Below are 13,214 nucleotides of genomic sequence, written 5' to 3' on the forward strand. Positions count from 1 at the left end.
CCGTTACATAGTGAAATCAAACTTATAGCAAATGGTGAGTTGGTTGGTTGGTTGGTTGGTTGTTATTAGCACAAAATGTACTGTCAAAACAACAGAGAAATGAACAGCAACTGCACTTACATGTCCCAAAACGTTTCTGATATTAACAGCAATGCACAATTGGGGGATAATTAAAACACATGCTAACTCTACTCATGAAATGAAAGTGTGTGTGCGTGAGCGTGTGTATTATTTAGTAATAAAATCATTAAGTGTATAAATACTGTCTGGAACAAGGACTTTCCACAGTAATTCAAACGCATTTTATGTTCTTGAGTGGCAATAAAGTATTTTGAGAAAATATTATCGAGCGTCATCCACATGTGATTCAATGGCACCGTGCAACCGAACCCTATTTTACGTCACTTCAGTATCCAATGATATTACTCATAATTATTGTTCGGCCAATCAGAAATCGTTATAGCTATCTAAGGATGTCGCTGATTTGTGATGTCATTTCCAACCATGTCGCTGAATTCTAAAATGAAAACGTTTTTTATGTTAAAATAATTTTCGCCCTCCGTCATAATGAGTAACATTTGTGGGGAGGTCATCACTCTTCAGCTGGGACATTACTCCAACTTTGTCGGTACTCATTGGTGGAATTTACAGGTGAGGAACACAGTGGCGGCTACCTTAGGCAGCTCTAATGTTAGCTTAGCTTAGCTTGTGTTCGTAACCCAAACAAACAATCCTAACCAACGCGTAAAGTTTGTGAGGGTAAGCGTAATTATTTCATTTTATCAAATAATCGAAGCCGAATTTCTAAGGAAAAGCAGACATATGGAGAGGAAAGTATTTTGATTCACAGAATATAAACAAGTGGACATGCGTTTGGTTAGTGTATTGTAAAGACTTGGACGAGTCAATATTTGCTTAGAAGTATCAGGTTTGTTCCCAAAACACACTTGTGAATTCACATTTTAAATTATTGGTGATAGTTACGTAGTCCCGTGACTATTCAAAATGAGTTTTGATTTGGAATTTTAAAAATAAACCCTTTTGTCTTTGTAGGATGCATCACTGTCATATGACCCAGAAATGCCACCTGGAGAGATCCAGAGTGATGTCTTGTTTCGTGAAGGCCAAACTCTTGATGGGAGCATCACCTACACTCCCCGCCTCGTTGCTATGGATCTCAAAGGTGACTTAATGCAGCGGAAACGTATTGTTTATATTGTCTGCAGTGAATCTATGAGAGATGAACCAAATGGATTTGTCATACAGGAAGTCTGCAGACTCTCCGGCAGGAGGGAAGTCTCTATGACACTGGCAAAGAAACCTCTGCTTTTTCCTGGTAATGAAGATTGACCGTATGGTAGCATTTTTTTTCATGCACCAAGCCACTAAATTTTCATGCTAAGTATTCTCCAAATAACAGGGATGGAAGCCTGAGGGTACATAAAGAGAGCCTGCCTGCGAAAAACTCCTTTCTTGAAGACCTAGACATGTTGGATGTGAGTATTTGAAGTGAAACCGACAAGTTAATATTTAGACATGACAACATTGCTTTGGTTATAATGTCAGTCAAAGTAGACAGTTCTTTCATCACCATTCACTCTGATCCATCCTCATTCGTACCTAGTGTGGAGACATAATGACACGGCCACATTTTTCATCCGGCGCTCAATCTCAATGTGAACGTAAGTAAAACCTAATGAAAGTTTACTCATTGCGCACTTCCTTCCCTGAGCCGTTCACTCGCCTCACAGGTTCTCGAAACGTGGATACTGTCAACAGTCGGCTTGCTCGAGTCCAGAAGAATTACAAGCTGGAGGGCAGCGTCAAGGTCTGGTCTGACTTTCTGCGGATCCATTTTCACCCTCGCACCATTTCCGTTATCCACCAGTACAACCATGATGGGTGAGTAAGAGATTCAGGTTTTTTTATTTTGTGTTTTGTCAGTAGATATGAAAAAAATGGTACTTGTAAGGACTTTAGAAATCCAACTGGGCGGCAGATTGAATAACAGGAAGACATTATGTGCACTTTGGTTAATGTGTACAAAAGTAGAAGCATTTCTTCCCATTTTTTAATGGCCAGTGAGGCTGATCGTCTGGAGGCTTTTGGCCAGGGGGAAGCACTGTTGCAGGGGGCAGTGCTGGAGGATCTGGATGACAAACTTCATTTTTTTGTTGAGGAGTGTGATTACTTCCAGGTAAGTTGTTCTTAAAGCGACGCGCGCACACACTGTTTGCACATCCTGACACCCCCCTCCAAAAAAAAGCATGGTTAGAATTAGATTTTTCATGATAGTTTGTATTTAGTTTGGACAATTTGCTTTTGAAATTCAGTTAGGTTTTTTTGTGTGAAAATGATGCTTAATTTTAGTTTTCCATTTTTTATTAGTTTTGCTGTTTTAGTTGCAAATTGTTTTGTTTTTTCAAATGTAGTGATAGTAATTTAGTTTTTTTTCCCCCATTAAGTATAATAACCTTGGACCACATAGGCGTGTTTCACCAAAATGTGCCTTTTAATAAGCATCAAAGGTGTCTTCAAACTTTTAATTGGTAAACCTGCCCATTTAAAAGGTGACGGGTAGTCACTGTGTTGTGTCAAGGTGTGTACCACACTAAACATGAACGACAGAAAGTGAAGGAAGGACTAGAGTTATCTTAGGAGAAAGAAAATTATAGACAAGCACGCTGAATGTAATGGTGACAACTCCAAGCGACGCGATCATTCCTATGACGGCATTTCCATTTCAGGGTTTCCAGGTGCTGTGTGACCTGACGGATGGCTTTGCGGGTCTTGGCTCAAAGGTCACAGAGATGCTACAGGACGGGTACGGTGGTCGAGGAATCCTAACCTTCGGGACGGCTCCCGTCAGCCACCCAAATTCAGTGCGTTTGACTCAACGTTCTCCACGCCAAGTGTTTAAATGCAGACGCTGACGGGTCCTTTCTGCTCAAGTAGACTCCAACGAAGGACCTCTACCATCTGTTGAACTGTGCGTTAGGGATGGTCCACATGGCCAGTCACAGCTCTTTCTTCTGTCCGCTGACGCTGCGAGGAGGACTGGGCCTACGACCGTCGTCTCCCATAAGCTTCCCTTACCTGAACTATGACGTACGTTTTATTACCGTTTAATATTTTGACTCTTGCTTTTCAGATTTCCTCATTTCAACCGAGCAGCCTTGCCATTGAAAAGTGAATTACATTTCTTGGAACATCCTTGTGACGACATTGACATTTTACGTGTTGCAGCCGTCACTTTGGTACCACTCCAGCTCGATCCTTTCTCTCGCTCTGGATGCGCTCACTGTGCCGTACAGGCTGAGGAGCAACTGCATCCCCATGTGGCAACTGGCAGACTCGCTGTCGACATCGGGGAGAAAGGTCAGTTTGATTGTATTAGTTCAAGCCGATCGTACTTTGACTTATTTTGGGGCGTGTTTCCCAAATTTTATTGAGCCAAGTCACACGTTGGTAAATCTGCCGGCACACACATTTGTTTGAATAGCAACAGGTGGCTGCATAGATGAATTATAGCTTCTCCAAGACCTAAAAAAAATTAATAAAGTCATCACGATGCACATTTAAAACTTAATGTAACTTGAGCATATTTATTAGGTGGTGGCAGCTTACGGTGCCATCCCGTTTCCAATAACGCACGGCAGTTCGCTCCCTGATGCCTTGAGCGCCTGTGACTCATTGCCATGGCAACCACTGTCCGCATGCGCCGAAGCAGCCGACGGGCGATGCTACGGCCAATGGGTGACACTCAAAGGCTTGGAAGGCCAAAGACTCACCAGGTAGATGTTGTCGCTTTTGGTACAGGCTGATCTTACAGTTTGTGGACACATTCTTGAAATATTAATTCTTCTTTCTGATCAGTTCTGCCGCTCCCGGGAAGGAACCACCGTCTCGCCTTCACAACCTCCACAGCGGGGAAGACGTCCTAGCATCTTATATCACATCTTTCTATCCTACGGCTCCTCTGTAAGGCCCAAAATGTATTCATGCATCTGTTAAAAAAAAAACAAAAAAACTGAATGGAGTATTTTTGGTGTCACAGCATCTTTATGATGAGAAAACCTAACTTTCCTCCTTTTAGGGCTCTGCAGCTGGTATCCAGGCCCAGTAAAGTGATCCCACCTTTCCCCCAAATATTCAGTCAGTCTCTCAACGATCGAGGTCTACAGGACAGCCACCTGCTTCCAACCAATAGTGAGTTTCTTCAACTCCAGTTTATCCTCTGCTCTGAAATGTTCAGTCGTTTTCAAAGCTAAATTATGCGCTCCTGGATAGCTTTGGCCGCCCCACCGGGCGTCTCGTCTGTACCAGTCATCACATCCCTCCAGTCGGGGCCTGCGCTGGAGCAGTGGCTGTCGGAGTTGCATCGCAGCGTCACCTCCTTTGACATTCGCCGAGTGGCCCCCAGCTTTCTTTCGCAGGGACCCGAAATGGCAGACTACACCGAAGCCCTGGAGCAGTTGCGCACTTTGGCTCGGACGTACCGGGACGATAGCGGCGGAATGACACGCTCATCTTCAGAGGACGACGACGACTGATGTTGGGTTGGACAGACTTGCTTTTAAATTACATCATGCTTACACTCCCTCCTTGAGGTACAGTGACACGAAAGCAGAGATTAAAATTGTTCACTAACATGCCAATTAGCAGATGCTCTTGGGAAAGTAAATGGCAACACTCATCTTTTCTAGGATCATGTGACTCTCCATGAATCACTTTGCAATTTTAGTATGAGCTGATGATGTCGAGTTTATATTTTCTGTCATGAGATACTGTAAAGTTAGAAAGGCAGCCGCATCTAAAAACATGAAAGTGGATGAACTAGTTACATTTTCAGTTCATAAGCTTTTGAATGTAACTTCTGGAGTGATGACTGACTTGTTGTTGATAAAGTCACCTGACCTCATTAAGTGTGGCTACCGATGATTTGATTTGATCGGAGTAGTCATTTTCCATGATAAACAGAAAAGGAAACTATTTTTTTAATGGCTAAAGATCTAAAAAGACCGTAAATCAAAACACAATGAGGAGGCTTTTTTTTAAATGGTAAGGGCTCCCACAAAAGGTGCAACACATATTCCAATTAAGCACAACAGTATGCATTTCGCATCTATATTTGAGGACAAAAAGGGCAAAAATACAAGACCACCAATTCAATGTGTAAAACTTGAGTAGCACAGACTGCAACTTTAACAAAAAGGCTCCATTTTGGGGTCTTCTTCAGGAAAGTACAAAAAGTGTTAAATGAAACTGAGATGGGCATAAAACATCAAGCGCAAGCATCTCGGCTGTACAGCTACTTATTAAAAAAAAAAAAAAAGTACCTGTGTGGGGGCTCCAAATTGTAAAAGGGGTGAGAGGACACACAAGGAGGTGGCAGTCCCAAAAACTAAACTACGAGCGGGAACGAGAGCGGGACTGCGAACGGGATTTGGAGCGAGAAACCGAACGGGAAGCGGAGCGGGAGCGCTCTTTGGCGGGGCTAGGGGAGCGGGACTTGGATTTAGACTTGGACCTGGCTCTGGATTTTGAGTCGGCGGGGGAGCAGGAGCGAGAACCCCGCTCCTGTTCGCCGGTTTCATCCTCGCTCTTAGGAGGGTCGCGACCCTTTGATGCAGACTTCCTGGAGACGGAACGGGAGCGAGACCTGGACCGGGACCTGGACTCGTCCTTCTTGCCCTTCCCCTCTTTCTTGCTCCTCTTGCTTTTGGGGCTGCGGCTCCTGCTCAGGTCTTTGTCCTTCTGGTCTCCGTTGCTGCGCTCATCTTCCTTCTTGCTCTTTTCTTTACTCTTCTTGCTGTTGGAGTGACTGCGGGAGCGCGAAGCGGGCCTGCAGGCCAAAGGGTACGCGATTATATACTACACCAGGACGAGACCACGTGATACAAAACGTGCATGGATCAGCTGAGGCACATTTAGAAATGGAAAAATGTGTCAAATTGTAGTACACTTGCAAAGGGCGCCAAATAACTCCTCTTCTGTACCACTTTAGGGAAATCTCCCCCAATATGCTGAGCAACAACAGTTGTGTGACGCTTCAGTGCAGTCCCGGTTGATGTCTCACCTGGAGCGGGAGCGGCTCCGGCTGCTGCTTTCACTGCGGCTCCGGCTCTTGCGGGACCTGCGACTCCTGGAGCGGGACCTGAATTGGGAACAGGTATGAGTACAGCACACACACACACACCAACACTAGCGAAGCCCCACATGACGTTTAATCTAGCCCGGAGTTCATTGCACGAAGGAACCACTTCTTGGTACCTGGAACGGCTTCTGCTGCGGGAATAGGAGCGGCGGCGTTTGGCTCCGGGGCGGTCTTCGATGAGACGAATCTTTCTGCCGTTGACCTCGGTGCCATCCAGCTTCTCCAAAGCCCGCTTCATGTCGGCGTACAGCCTGAACTCGATCACCCCTTCATTCTTTCGCCCCTTGTGTGTGTCGGCGTAAGTCACCTCGCCCGCTTGTCTCATGTAATCCTTCAAAAGGAAAAGGCATATTTGTGACGGCGGCGCCAATATATGCTTATTGTATTTCTCACTAATGGCAAAATCGTACCTTTAAGTCCTGCCAGCTGCATCGGCTGGACAGATTCTCAACAATGAGCCGATAGTCTGTCCTAATAGGTGGACCATAGCGGTCTCTGCCCCAACGTCCCCCGTAACCACCTTTCAAGGTAACAAGGATAGAGCAACAAAATGAGGACCACGCGGCAACGGAGATGTGCTTATTATTCTGAACTCCACACTACTCTACAAATAATTAAAGAGTTATCAAAACGACGTTTAAATTTCAAGTTCATAAATGGGTCAAACAAGAAAATTAAAAATCTATGTGCATTTATCAAAAATGACAAGTTAAGCTACTTCTGTCTGTACTGTTAAAAAACAAAAGCAATTCATTAAATAAACATAAGAAAGAAGAGGATGTATTCTAAATCATTTAAAATTACATAAAACTCGAGAAGGAAACCATTCCGGCAAACAAAATATTCTAAACTAGCCTAAAAACAACTGACTGTTAGAGTAAATGTTCTTTTTTTGAGGCTGAACCCACATCTGTTCCTAACCCCCATGGTATCCTCACCACCCGGCCTGGGCTGGGCCTAATGGCAATAGCGGTCTTCATTCACAATGGCTCCCTTTTTTGGTCTGCCCAGGGGCCCAGAATGGTCAAACCACACTCTTGGAAAGGGGGGAACACCATGGCCAGCAATAGGGCAGGCAGTCGGCAAAGGACTCTTTCAATTGAAACATTGAGGTTCTTTGTTAAATCTTTACCTTTAAAATTGACAATCAACTTTAACAAAATGTGAAAAATAGAATCAAAACAGCATTCACAATACATTTATCAAAATGAGTTAAATTCATGAAAATAGTTTTCCTTTTGCAACTACTTAAAAAAAATGCTACATGGTTTCATTTCACTCCTTATTGGTGGCTTGGGTGCACCCAAATGTAACACAAAATCGCTTTCGTCTGCAATTCATTTATCCAAAGGATTTTGAATTTCATGCAATTGGTCTGGTTCGCAAGACAACAGCCATCACCCACTCAGAAATTTCCGACTGCAAAAACTGGGACACGCCTGTTTGAAAAGAGGGCCTTTGAAAACCAACCGCAAAAACTAGGTAGAACAAGTTGTGGAGGACGTCCGTTTGCATTTATAAAGATCCGCTGAAACCGAAATGTTATCTTGGCTATCCAAATGCTGTAAAGCATTTCCCAACATTTATGAAGCCAAAGCACAACATTTCCATGAGAAAAAAGTCACATGACTGGAATATGAACTTAAATTGCCCATACAAATTTGTCTGTGCAACATGAGTTCATATAATCGTGTAAATGCTGGATGAATTTTAAATTGAATGCACACAAGCCACCAAAATCAACAGTTAAAACACAGCAAATTAAGTTACGTGTTGGTTACTTTTCACTACAGATTTATTCTAATAAAAAGAGAACGTTTTTTGGATGAACTTACTCCTTCCTCCCCCTCCACCACTGTAGCCTCCATCCCGACGGGGCCCTTTGGTGTGCTCCACAATCACACGCTCCCCGCACAGCTCCTTCCCGTTCAAGTCGTACACCGCATCGTCAGCGTCGCGCGGGTCATCAAATTCAACGAACCCATACCTGCAAAGAACGCTCGCATTCATTACGACAATACGACACAACACTGTGCAATAATGCATTTTAATTACGATCCAAAAAGACTGCAGGGCTGCAATTAACGGACTAAAAAGGGGAGCAGTTGGGAAATTAAGACGGTTGCAAATGCACACTCGCGTACGCTCACATCGTGACATTGCCGCGTTTAGCGTTAACAAGCTCCCATAGTACACTAATTAAGATCGCAGATGAGGTCTTGTGTAAAAAAATATATAATATAGATATATTAACACGCACAATAAGGTACATTTGACACTGAATCGATGGTTTTGTGAAGGTCTTCGAACAAAGAGAATTCGATCAGTAGGCCCTGCAACGACGAACAGGCCCATACCAGCAGGTTAGCTCAAGCTAACCGACATTAGCTTTCTGGCGGTATCATGGCGAAGAGGTACGAAACGTTACCCATTTTTTAGATCGACTTCCAGTATCTTCCCGTAGCTCTTAAAGAACCTTTCGACGTCCTTTTCTCTGGCCCGATAGCTCAGCCTTCCGATATACACCCTCGACATTTTTGTCGAAAGGAAAAGAAGAATGCGAGAAAATAAACGCGGCTCTATCTGTATCTGCTCAATGGGCCGCTACGATGGAGGTGTGGCCTAATCTCTTCTTCGGCGCTTTTTAGAAGTAGTGAAAAAAACTTGGGATTGCATCACCGCTCGCCATTGGAAAGGCAGGGAACTGTTTTCGGATGCCGACCTGCAAGCATGCGGCGGTCCACTGTGATACATTTCAACTGTCTGTTTACAAACATTGACTTGGTTCTAACTTTTATTTAATTTCCTATATGCAAACACAATGTACAGTGTCACGTGCGTTACATTTCAGTGGCTTCGAATACAATTAAAAATATGTTGCTTTTGTTTTTAGGAATAAAACTTCTGCTACATATTAATTGGCTACGTATTTTGGGCGGTACTGGCAATCTAAGTTTGAAATCACAAAAAATCGCCCTTTAAAGGTAAGCACACTGAAAAGTCATCAAAAGTTGAATGATTCATTTACAATTGCTAAAAGTTAAACGACACCCTTTAGTTTCAGGATGTTGCGAACGTAATCCACGCTATGGGCGGAGCTAACACCAACGACGGGGGAGTGTTTTTGCCAATAATCCCTTGGCTAGTTTCGAACTTTATCGTAATATACTTTTCATAAACAATGCTTTTTTGGGCACGGCGGTGGAATGAGCTCGTTCAAGGTGTCCACTTGTAAGACTCAATGAAATGTGCTCCATGGGTTGAAAGCAAAGTGAAGTCTCATTTTGAGACAAATAACGGTACACGACGCCAGCCGAATGTTAGCTCAGAGCGGAGCCAGCAGGCTAATTCGGGCTAAATTGTGATGGAACGCGGGGCTTTTTCAAAATATTCCTGGATTGATTTCGTCTTCTCTGTCATCGGCGTATGTACTTTTTTGGTGGACTGGGGCTCCGATTTATGGGTCGCCGTCGAGTTTTACTGCCGCGGTGACTTTTTGTGGTTCGGGGCACTGGTCGCCCTCATGATCCTTTCGTCTTCCGTGGTCCAAATGTTCAGCTGGTTCTGGTTGAAGTATGACCGCCAATTGCCCGGCTTCCGAAATGAGATCGGAGCCGAAGCGGTGCTCTTTGTGGACAGAGTTAAACTCACGTGCCTGTTGCATGTGCTGCAGCTGGGTTTCTTATGCAGGTAAACACGTGTGTGGAAATAGTGTTAAAATTGCATTGCTTGTTTGTACAACGGAGGTCGAAAATGTAGAAAAAATATAGTCGCTGAAAAAGCAAAGGACTGCTATTTAAGTACAAGAGTAAAAAGTAAAATATTTTATCACAAAGCGTCTGTGAGTGTTCAGAAAAACGTTTTATAAATCTGATGCATTATGATTAGCATTTTGCATTTTTGAATGCTAGGAGCATTTTAGGCTGGCACAAGACACAACACATATATCGCTATCTCTGTTTTATCTCATTGCTTGGCTTAACATTGTCGAAGTACATTCATTTTAAGCAGTCACGCTTTTGGTCTGCGACAGGTTACGTGCAGCATCACATTGTTGTGATACCAAAATGCTTAGACACTCCACAATAACATTTTCAGTCAGACATTTTTTGGGGTGGTTTCTGACATGTACACAAAAACTGTCTCGAGGAGACCATCATTATGGTCTCAGCATGCCAGCATATAATTACATTTGACAAGTGCCATGACCATAAACGTCAAGTTCAGGTGTGGCGGCGACAAATAATTTGTCGGTGCAGCATCCTGTCACATTCCATTGCTGTTCTCCTTGGCTGAGGTGTTGAGATCCGCTGCATGATTCACTGTGCGTCATTCAACAAGTCTTGTTGTCACGCAATTCCCCTCACGTACTCTAGGCACATTTCGGCCATTAGACAAGGCTTCCGGGTATGGTGGCGGAAAGAGGAAGGCTCTGAGTATGCCGTCTACCTGACCCACGACCTCAGCATGCTGCGACTCATCGAGACGTTCTGCGAGAGCGCCCCGCAGCTGGCGCTCATGATCTATGTGGTGTTGCGCACCAACAAAGCCAGGACCGTCCAGTGTGAGTTTTCTTCTTTCACATTCGGACTGATGTACACAAAATAAGCATGAGCTGATGATGAAATTGAGGTCGGGGTTCTCAAGTCTAAACTCATCTGCGTAACTCTTCCAAAAGAATGGAAATACACGTATTTTTGTCCATCTGAAACTCTTCAATGCACTTCAACATAGTTTTGATTCCGCAAGATTGGTGTGAGGCACTGCTTTTGTTGTAACGCTTCAGTCATATCATTTAGTTATTGGCATTGGGTCGATACGGGCCTTATTTCAAGGTATTGGGTAACCATCTCGGATGCCGATACTACCCGCCACCGATACTTGAAGCTAAAAAAGTCTGCCGTCAATTAAGGTTTCCGTGCCAGTAGTTGCCGATACACTGTGGCCGTTTAACAGATTGTGAAATCATCATGTGTGTCAGAAAGAAAAGAGAGGTCTGTGTTTGGAATCATTTGTGTTGATTTAAATTTTATGTATCATGAATACTTGTAGTGTCGGTACTTGGTATTAGTGAGTACTCAAGAGTGAATAGTCGTACTGGTATCCATCTGAAAAAAATAGGTCTTGAACATTTGCTATATTGAGGAAAAAAAATATTGCAATTAGATCCTTTTTCACAATCATGCAATCAATGCGTTTCCTTCCCCACGGTTGCCATACTGATGGTGTCACCTCCGTGTTTGCAGTCGTCAGCATTGTGGCATCAACCACTTCCATAGCCTGGATGGTGGTGGACTATCACCGTTGCCTGCGCTCCTTCCTACCAGACAAGGCCAAGCAGGGTTGGGGCTCCTCGTTCGTTTATTTCCTGTGGAACCTGTTACTCATCTCCCCTCGGGTCGCTGGCCTGGCCCTCTTCGCTTCAGTCCTGCCCACCTACATTGCCGCCCACTTCCTGATCGTTTGGTCTAGCTTTGTCGTATGGGCTTGGCGCCAGAGGACCGACTTTATGGACAGCGTCGGGGGGGAATGGCTCTACCGGGCCACCGTGGGGCTCATTTGGTACTTCAGCTGGTTTAATGTCGCAGAAGGTCGGACTCGAAGCAGAAGTATCATTTATCATACCTTCATCACTACCGACGGAGGAATCCTACTGGCCACTTGGTGGTGCTACCGAGACCCTGTGACCTCCCAACCTTACGCAATGGCGCTGCTCATCACTCTACCTCTTACCTACCTGCTGGGACTGCTCTTTAAATGCATCTACTACTGTTGCTTCCACCCCAAACTGTGGAGGCCCCCGCTCAGGGAACCAGGACTGCCCGACGACTTGCCTGATGCAGAAGTGTCCTTCAGAGAATTTCCCATCCAGGATGGTGCCCTATCTTCTCAGCTGCTCAATAAAAGGATGGCGCACAATGCGGCACTCTTTTACTCCAGTCAGTGAAAACGCTGGAGGAAGAAAAAAAAAAGAGAGTTGACTTGTCTACGGGTAACGTTCGTTATCGTTTTAGCCTGTTTTTGTGTGTCCTCTTGAGACAGTCGGAGACGATGGGCCAACATTAGTTACACCCGCACAATCCTATGACACCCAAATCTTTGTGATATGAAATTATCAACATTGGCACATTTAGAAATAAAATTTAATTCCCGTGGCGCAACAATCCCCATACATGTTGCAGTAAAACTGTTTACCAAGTCATATCATTCTTTCGTGTGTTAACCCTTTCATGCACCAATAATGATAACCAGATAAGCTGTCCACTGTAGTAACCACTGTCCCCGAAACGGTTAAATATAGGGAATGACAGGAGGGACATTTTATAAGCTAATTTGTCTAAATGACCCCCCCGCCCTCACTTTGTTTGGGATTGATAATACACTCTCACAAGGGTGGAGAATTGCTGCTAATAACGTGTCCGTATTTACAGGTGTACATACAAGAACTTGGACAATAATTAAGCTGTGGCAACATGTCGTAAAATAAAATGTCAAGCAGTTTGACAAAAATAAAATCTTTTGTAGTCAACCTGCAAGCTGTTTTTTTAAATGTTTATTTTTTTTTTTAAATTATGATTATTTTACTTGGTGAATTCATGTCAAGAATGCATTGCAGACACAAGTGTTTCCCTCTGTATTTTATCATTTGCAACCGCTGTGTGCAGGAAGTGAGAGGCGGGGGGCAGTTTACTTCTCAGCAACATCTCCTGGAAGTACTCTTGGTAAGCCATTGTTTAGTTTACACGGCTTTTGAAAGACATTCCATTCCATGTTGGAGTGGTTCCCAACCCTTAGTGAGCCACAGTACCCGTTAGAGTAGAGTTTGAAAAAATCGCATGGCACAACTAACACAAAAAAAAAATTGAATTGAAAAGTGAATTATTTCTTAAATTATATAAACTATTCTAGTACGATTAGGGGTTAAAAGACTGGAATTTTTCTGAATGTAGTAAAATGAATGACAGTTATCCCATGAGTTTTTTTAACGGTATGCCTTTAAGAGTAGGCCTTGAGGGCAGAGTTTTTTTTCTTTTTTTTTATGGAGGAGGAGTGACAA

The 13,214-nt window shown here is 43.8% G+C and overlaps 3 protein-coding genes across 3 annotated transcripts; 2 read left to right on the forward strand and 1 right to left on the reverse strand.

Annotated features, from left to right (window-relative positions):
- The first annotated feature begins 453 nt into the window (after window positions 1–453).
- Window positions 454–7,761, forward strand: msto1 (misato mitochondrial distribution and morphology regulator 1). Its single transcript, XM_052071454.1, has 14 exons — window positions 454–651; window positions 1,054–1,183; window positions 1,267–1,336; window positions 1,421–1,496; window positions 1,625–1,676; window positions 1,752–1,902; window positions 2,083–2,197; window positions 2,748–2,882; window positions 2,956–3,108; window positions 3,247–3,378; window positions 3,613–3,794; window positions 3,877–3,981; window positions 4,097–4,209; window positions 4,291–7,761. Exons 1-14 carry the CDS (start codon window positions 568–570, stop codon window positions 4,551–4,553), a joined length of 1,761 nt encoding a protein of 586 aa, XP_051927414.1. The 5' UTR covers window positions 454–567; the 3' UTR covers window positions 4,554–7,761.
- On the reverse strand, window positions 5,093–8,791 carry srsf4 (serine and arginine rich splicing factor 4). The gene is made up of 6 exons (XM_052071460.1): window positions 8,586–8,791; window positions 7,993–8,144; window positions 6,568–6,677; window positions 6,274–6,488; window positions 6,080–6,157; window positions 5,093–5,845 (listed from the first exon to the last, which is right to left on the reverse strand). The coding sequence occupies exons 1-6, from the start codon at window positions 8,690–8,692 to the stop codon at window positions 5,410–5,412; spliced, it is 1,098 nt and encodes a 365-aa protein (XP_051927420.1). The 5' UTR covers window positions 8,693–8,791; the 3' UTR covers window positions 5,093–5,409.
- Window positions 8,792–8,931: 140 nt separating this feature from the next.
- xkr8.3 (XK related 8, tandem duplicate 3) lies at window positions 8,932–12,672 on the forward strand. Its single transcript, XM_052071459.1, has 3 exons — window positions 8,932–9,847; window positions 10,534–10,721; window positions 11,404–12,672. Exons 1-3 carry the CDS (start codon window positions 9,522–9,524, stop codon window positions 12,102–12,104), a joined length of 1,215 nt encoding a protein of 404 aa, XP_051927419.1. The 5' UTR covers window positions 8,932–9,521; the 3' UTR covers window positions 12,105–12,672.
- The last annotated feature ends 542 nt before the right edge of the window (window positions 12,673–13,214 follow it).

The sequence above is a fragment of the Hippocampus zosterae genome, chromosome 7 (assembly GCF_025434085.1).
Source record: "Hippocampus zosterae strain Florida chromosome 7, ASM2543408v3, whole genome shotgun sequence".
NCBI lineage: Eukaryota > Metazoa > Chordata > Actinopteri > Syngnathiformes > Syngnathidae > Hippocampus > Hippocampus zosterae.

Excerpts from the sequence above, each read along its gene's own strand:
- msto1 (XM_052071454.1), top strand. The coding sequence starts at position 568 with ATGAGTAACATTTGTGGGGAGGTCATCACTCTTCAGCTGGGACATTAC. Across the intron at positions 3,109-3,246 it reads TCCCTTACCTGAACTATGAC|CCGTCACTTTGGTACCACTC; the intron begins GTACGTTTTATT and ends TACGTGTTGCAG. Across the intron at positions 4,210-4,290 it reads CCACCTGCTTCCAACCAATA|CTTTGGCCGCCCCACCGGGC; the intron begins GTGAGTTTCTTC and ends GCTCCTGGATAG.
- srsf4 (XM_052071460.1), bottom strand. The coding sequence starts at position 8,692 with ATGTCGAGGGTGTATATCGGAAGGCTGAGCTATCGGGCCAGAGAAAAG. Across the intron at positions 8,145-8,585 it reads GAAGTCGATCTAAAAAATGG|GTATGGGTTCGTTGAATTTG; the intron begins GTAACGTTTCGT and ends CGTTCTTTGCAG. Across the intron at positions 6,678-7,992 it reads TGGTGGAGGGGGAGGAAGGA|GTGGTTACGGGGGACGTTGG; the intron begins GTAAGTTCATCC and ends TTACCTTGAAAG.
- xkr8.3 (XM_052071459.1), top strand. The coding sequence starts at position 9,522 with ATGGAACGCGGGGCTTTTTCAAAATATTCCTGGATTGATTTCGTCTTC. Across the intron at positions 9,848-10,533 it reads CAGCTGGGTTTCTTATGCAG|GCACATTTCGGCCATTAGAC; the intron begins GTAAACACGTGT and ends CACGTACTCTAG. Across the intron at positions 10,722-11,403 it reads CAAAGCCAGGACCGTCCAGT|TCGTCAGCATTGTGGCATCA; the intron begins GTGAGTTTTCTT and ends CCGTGTTTGCAG.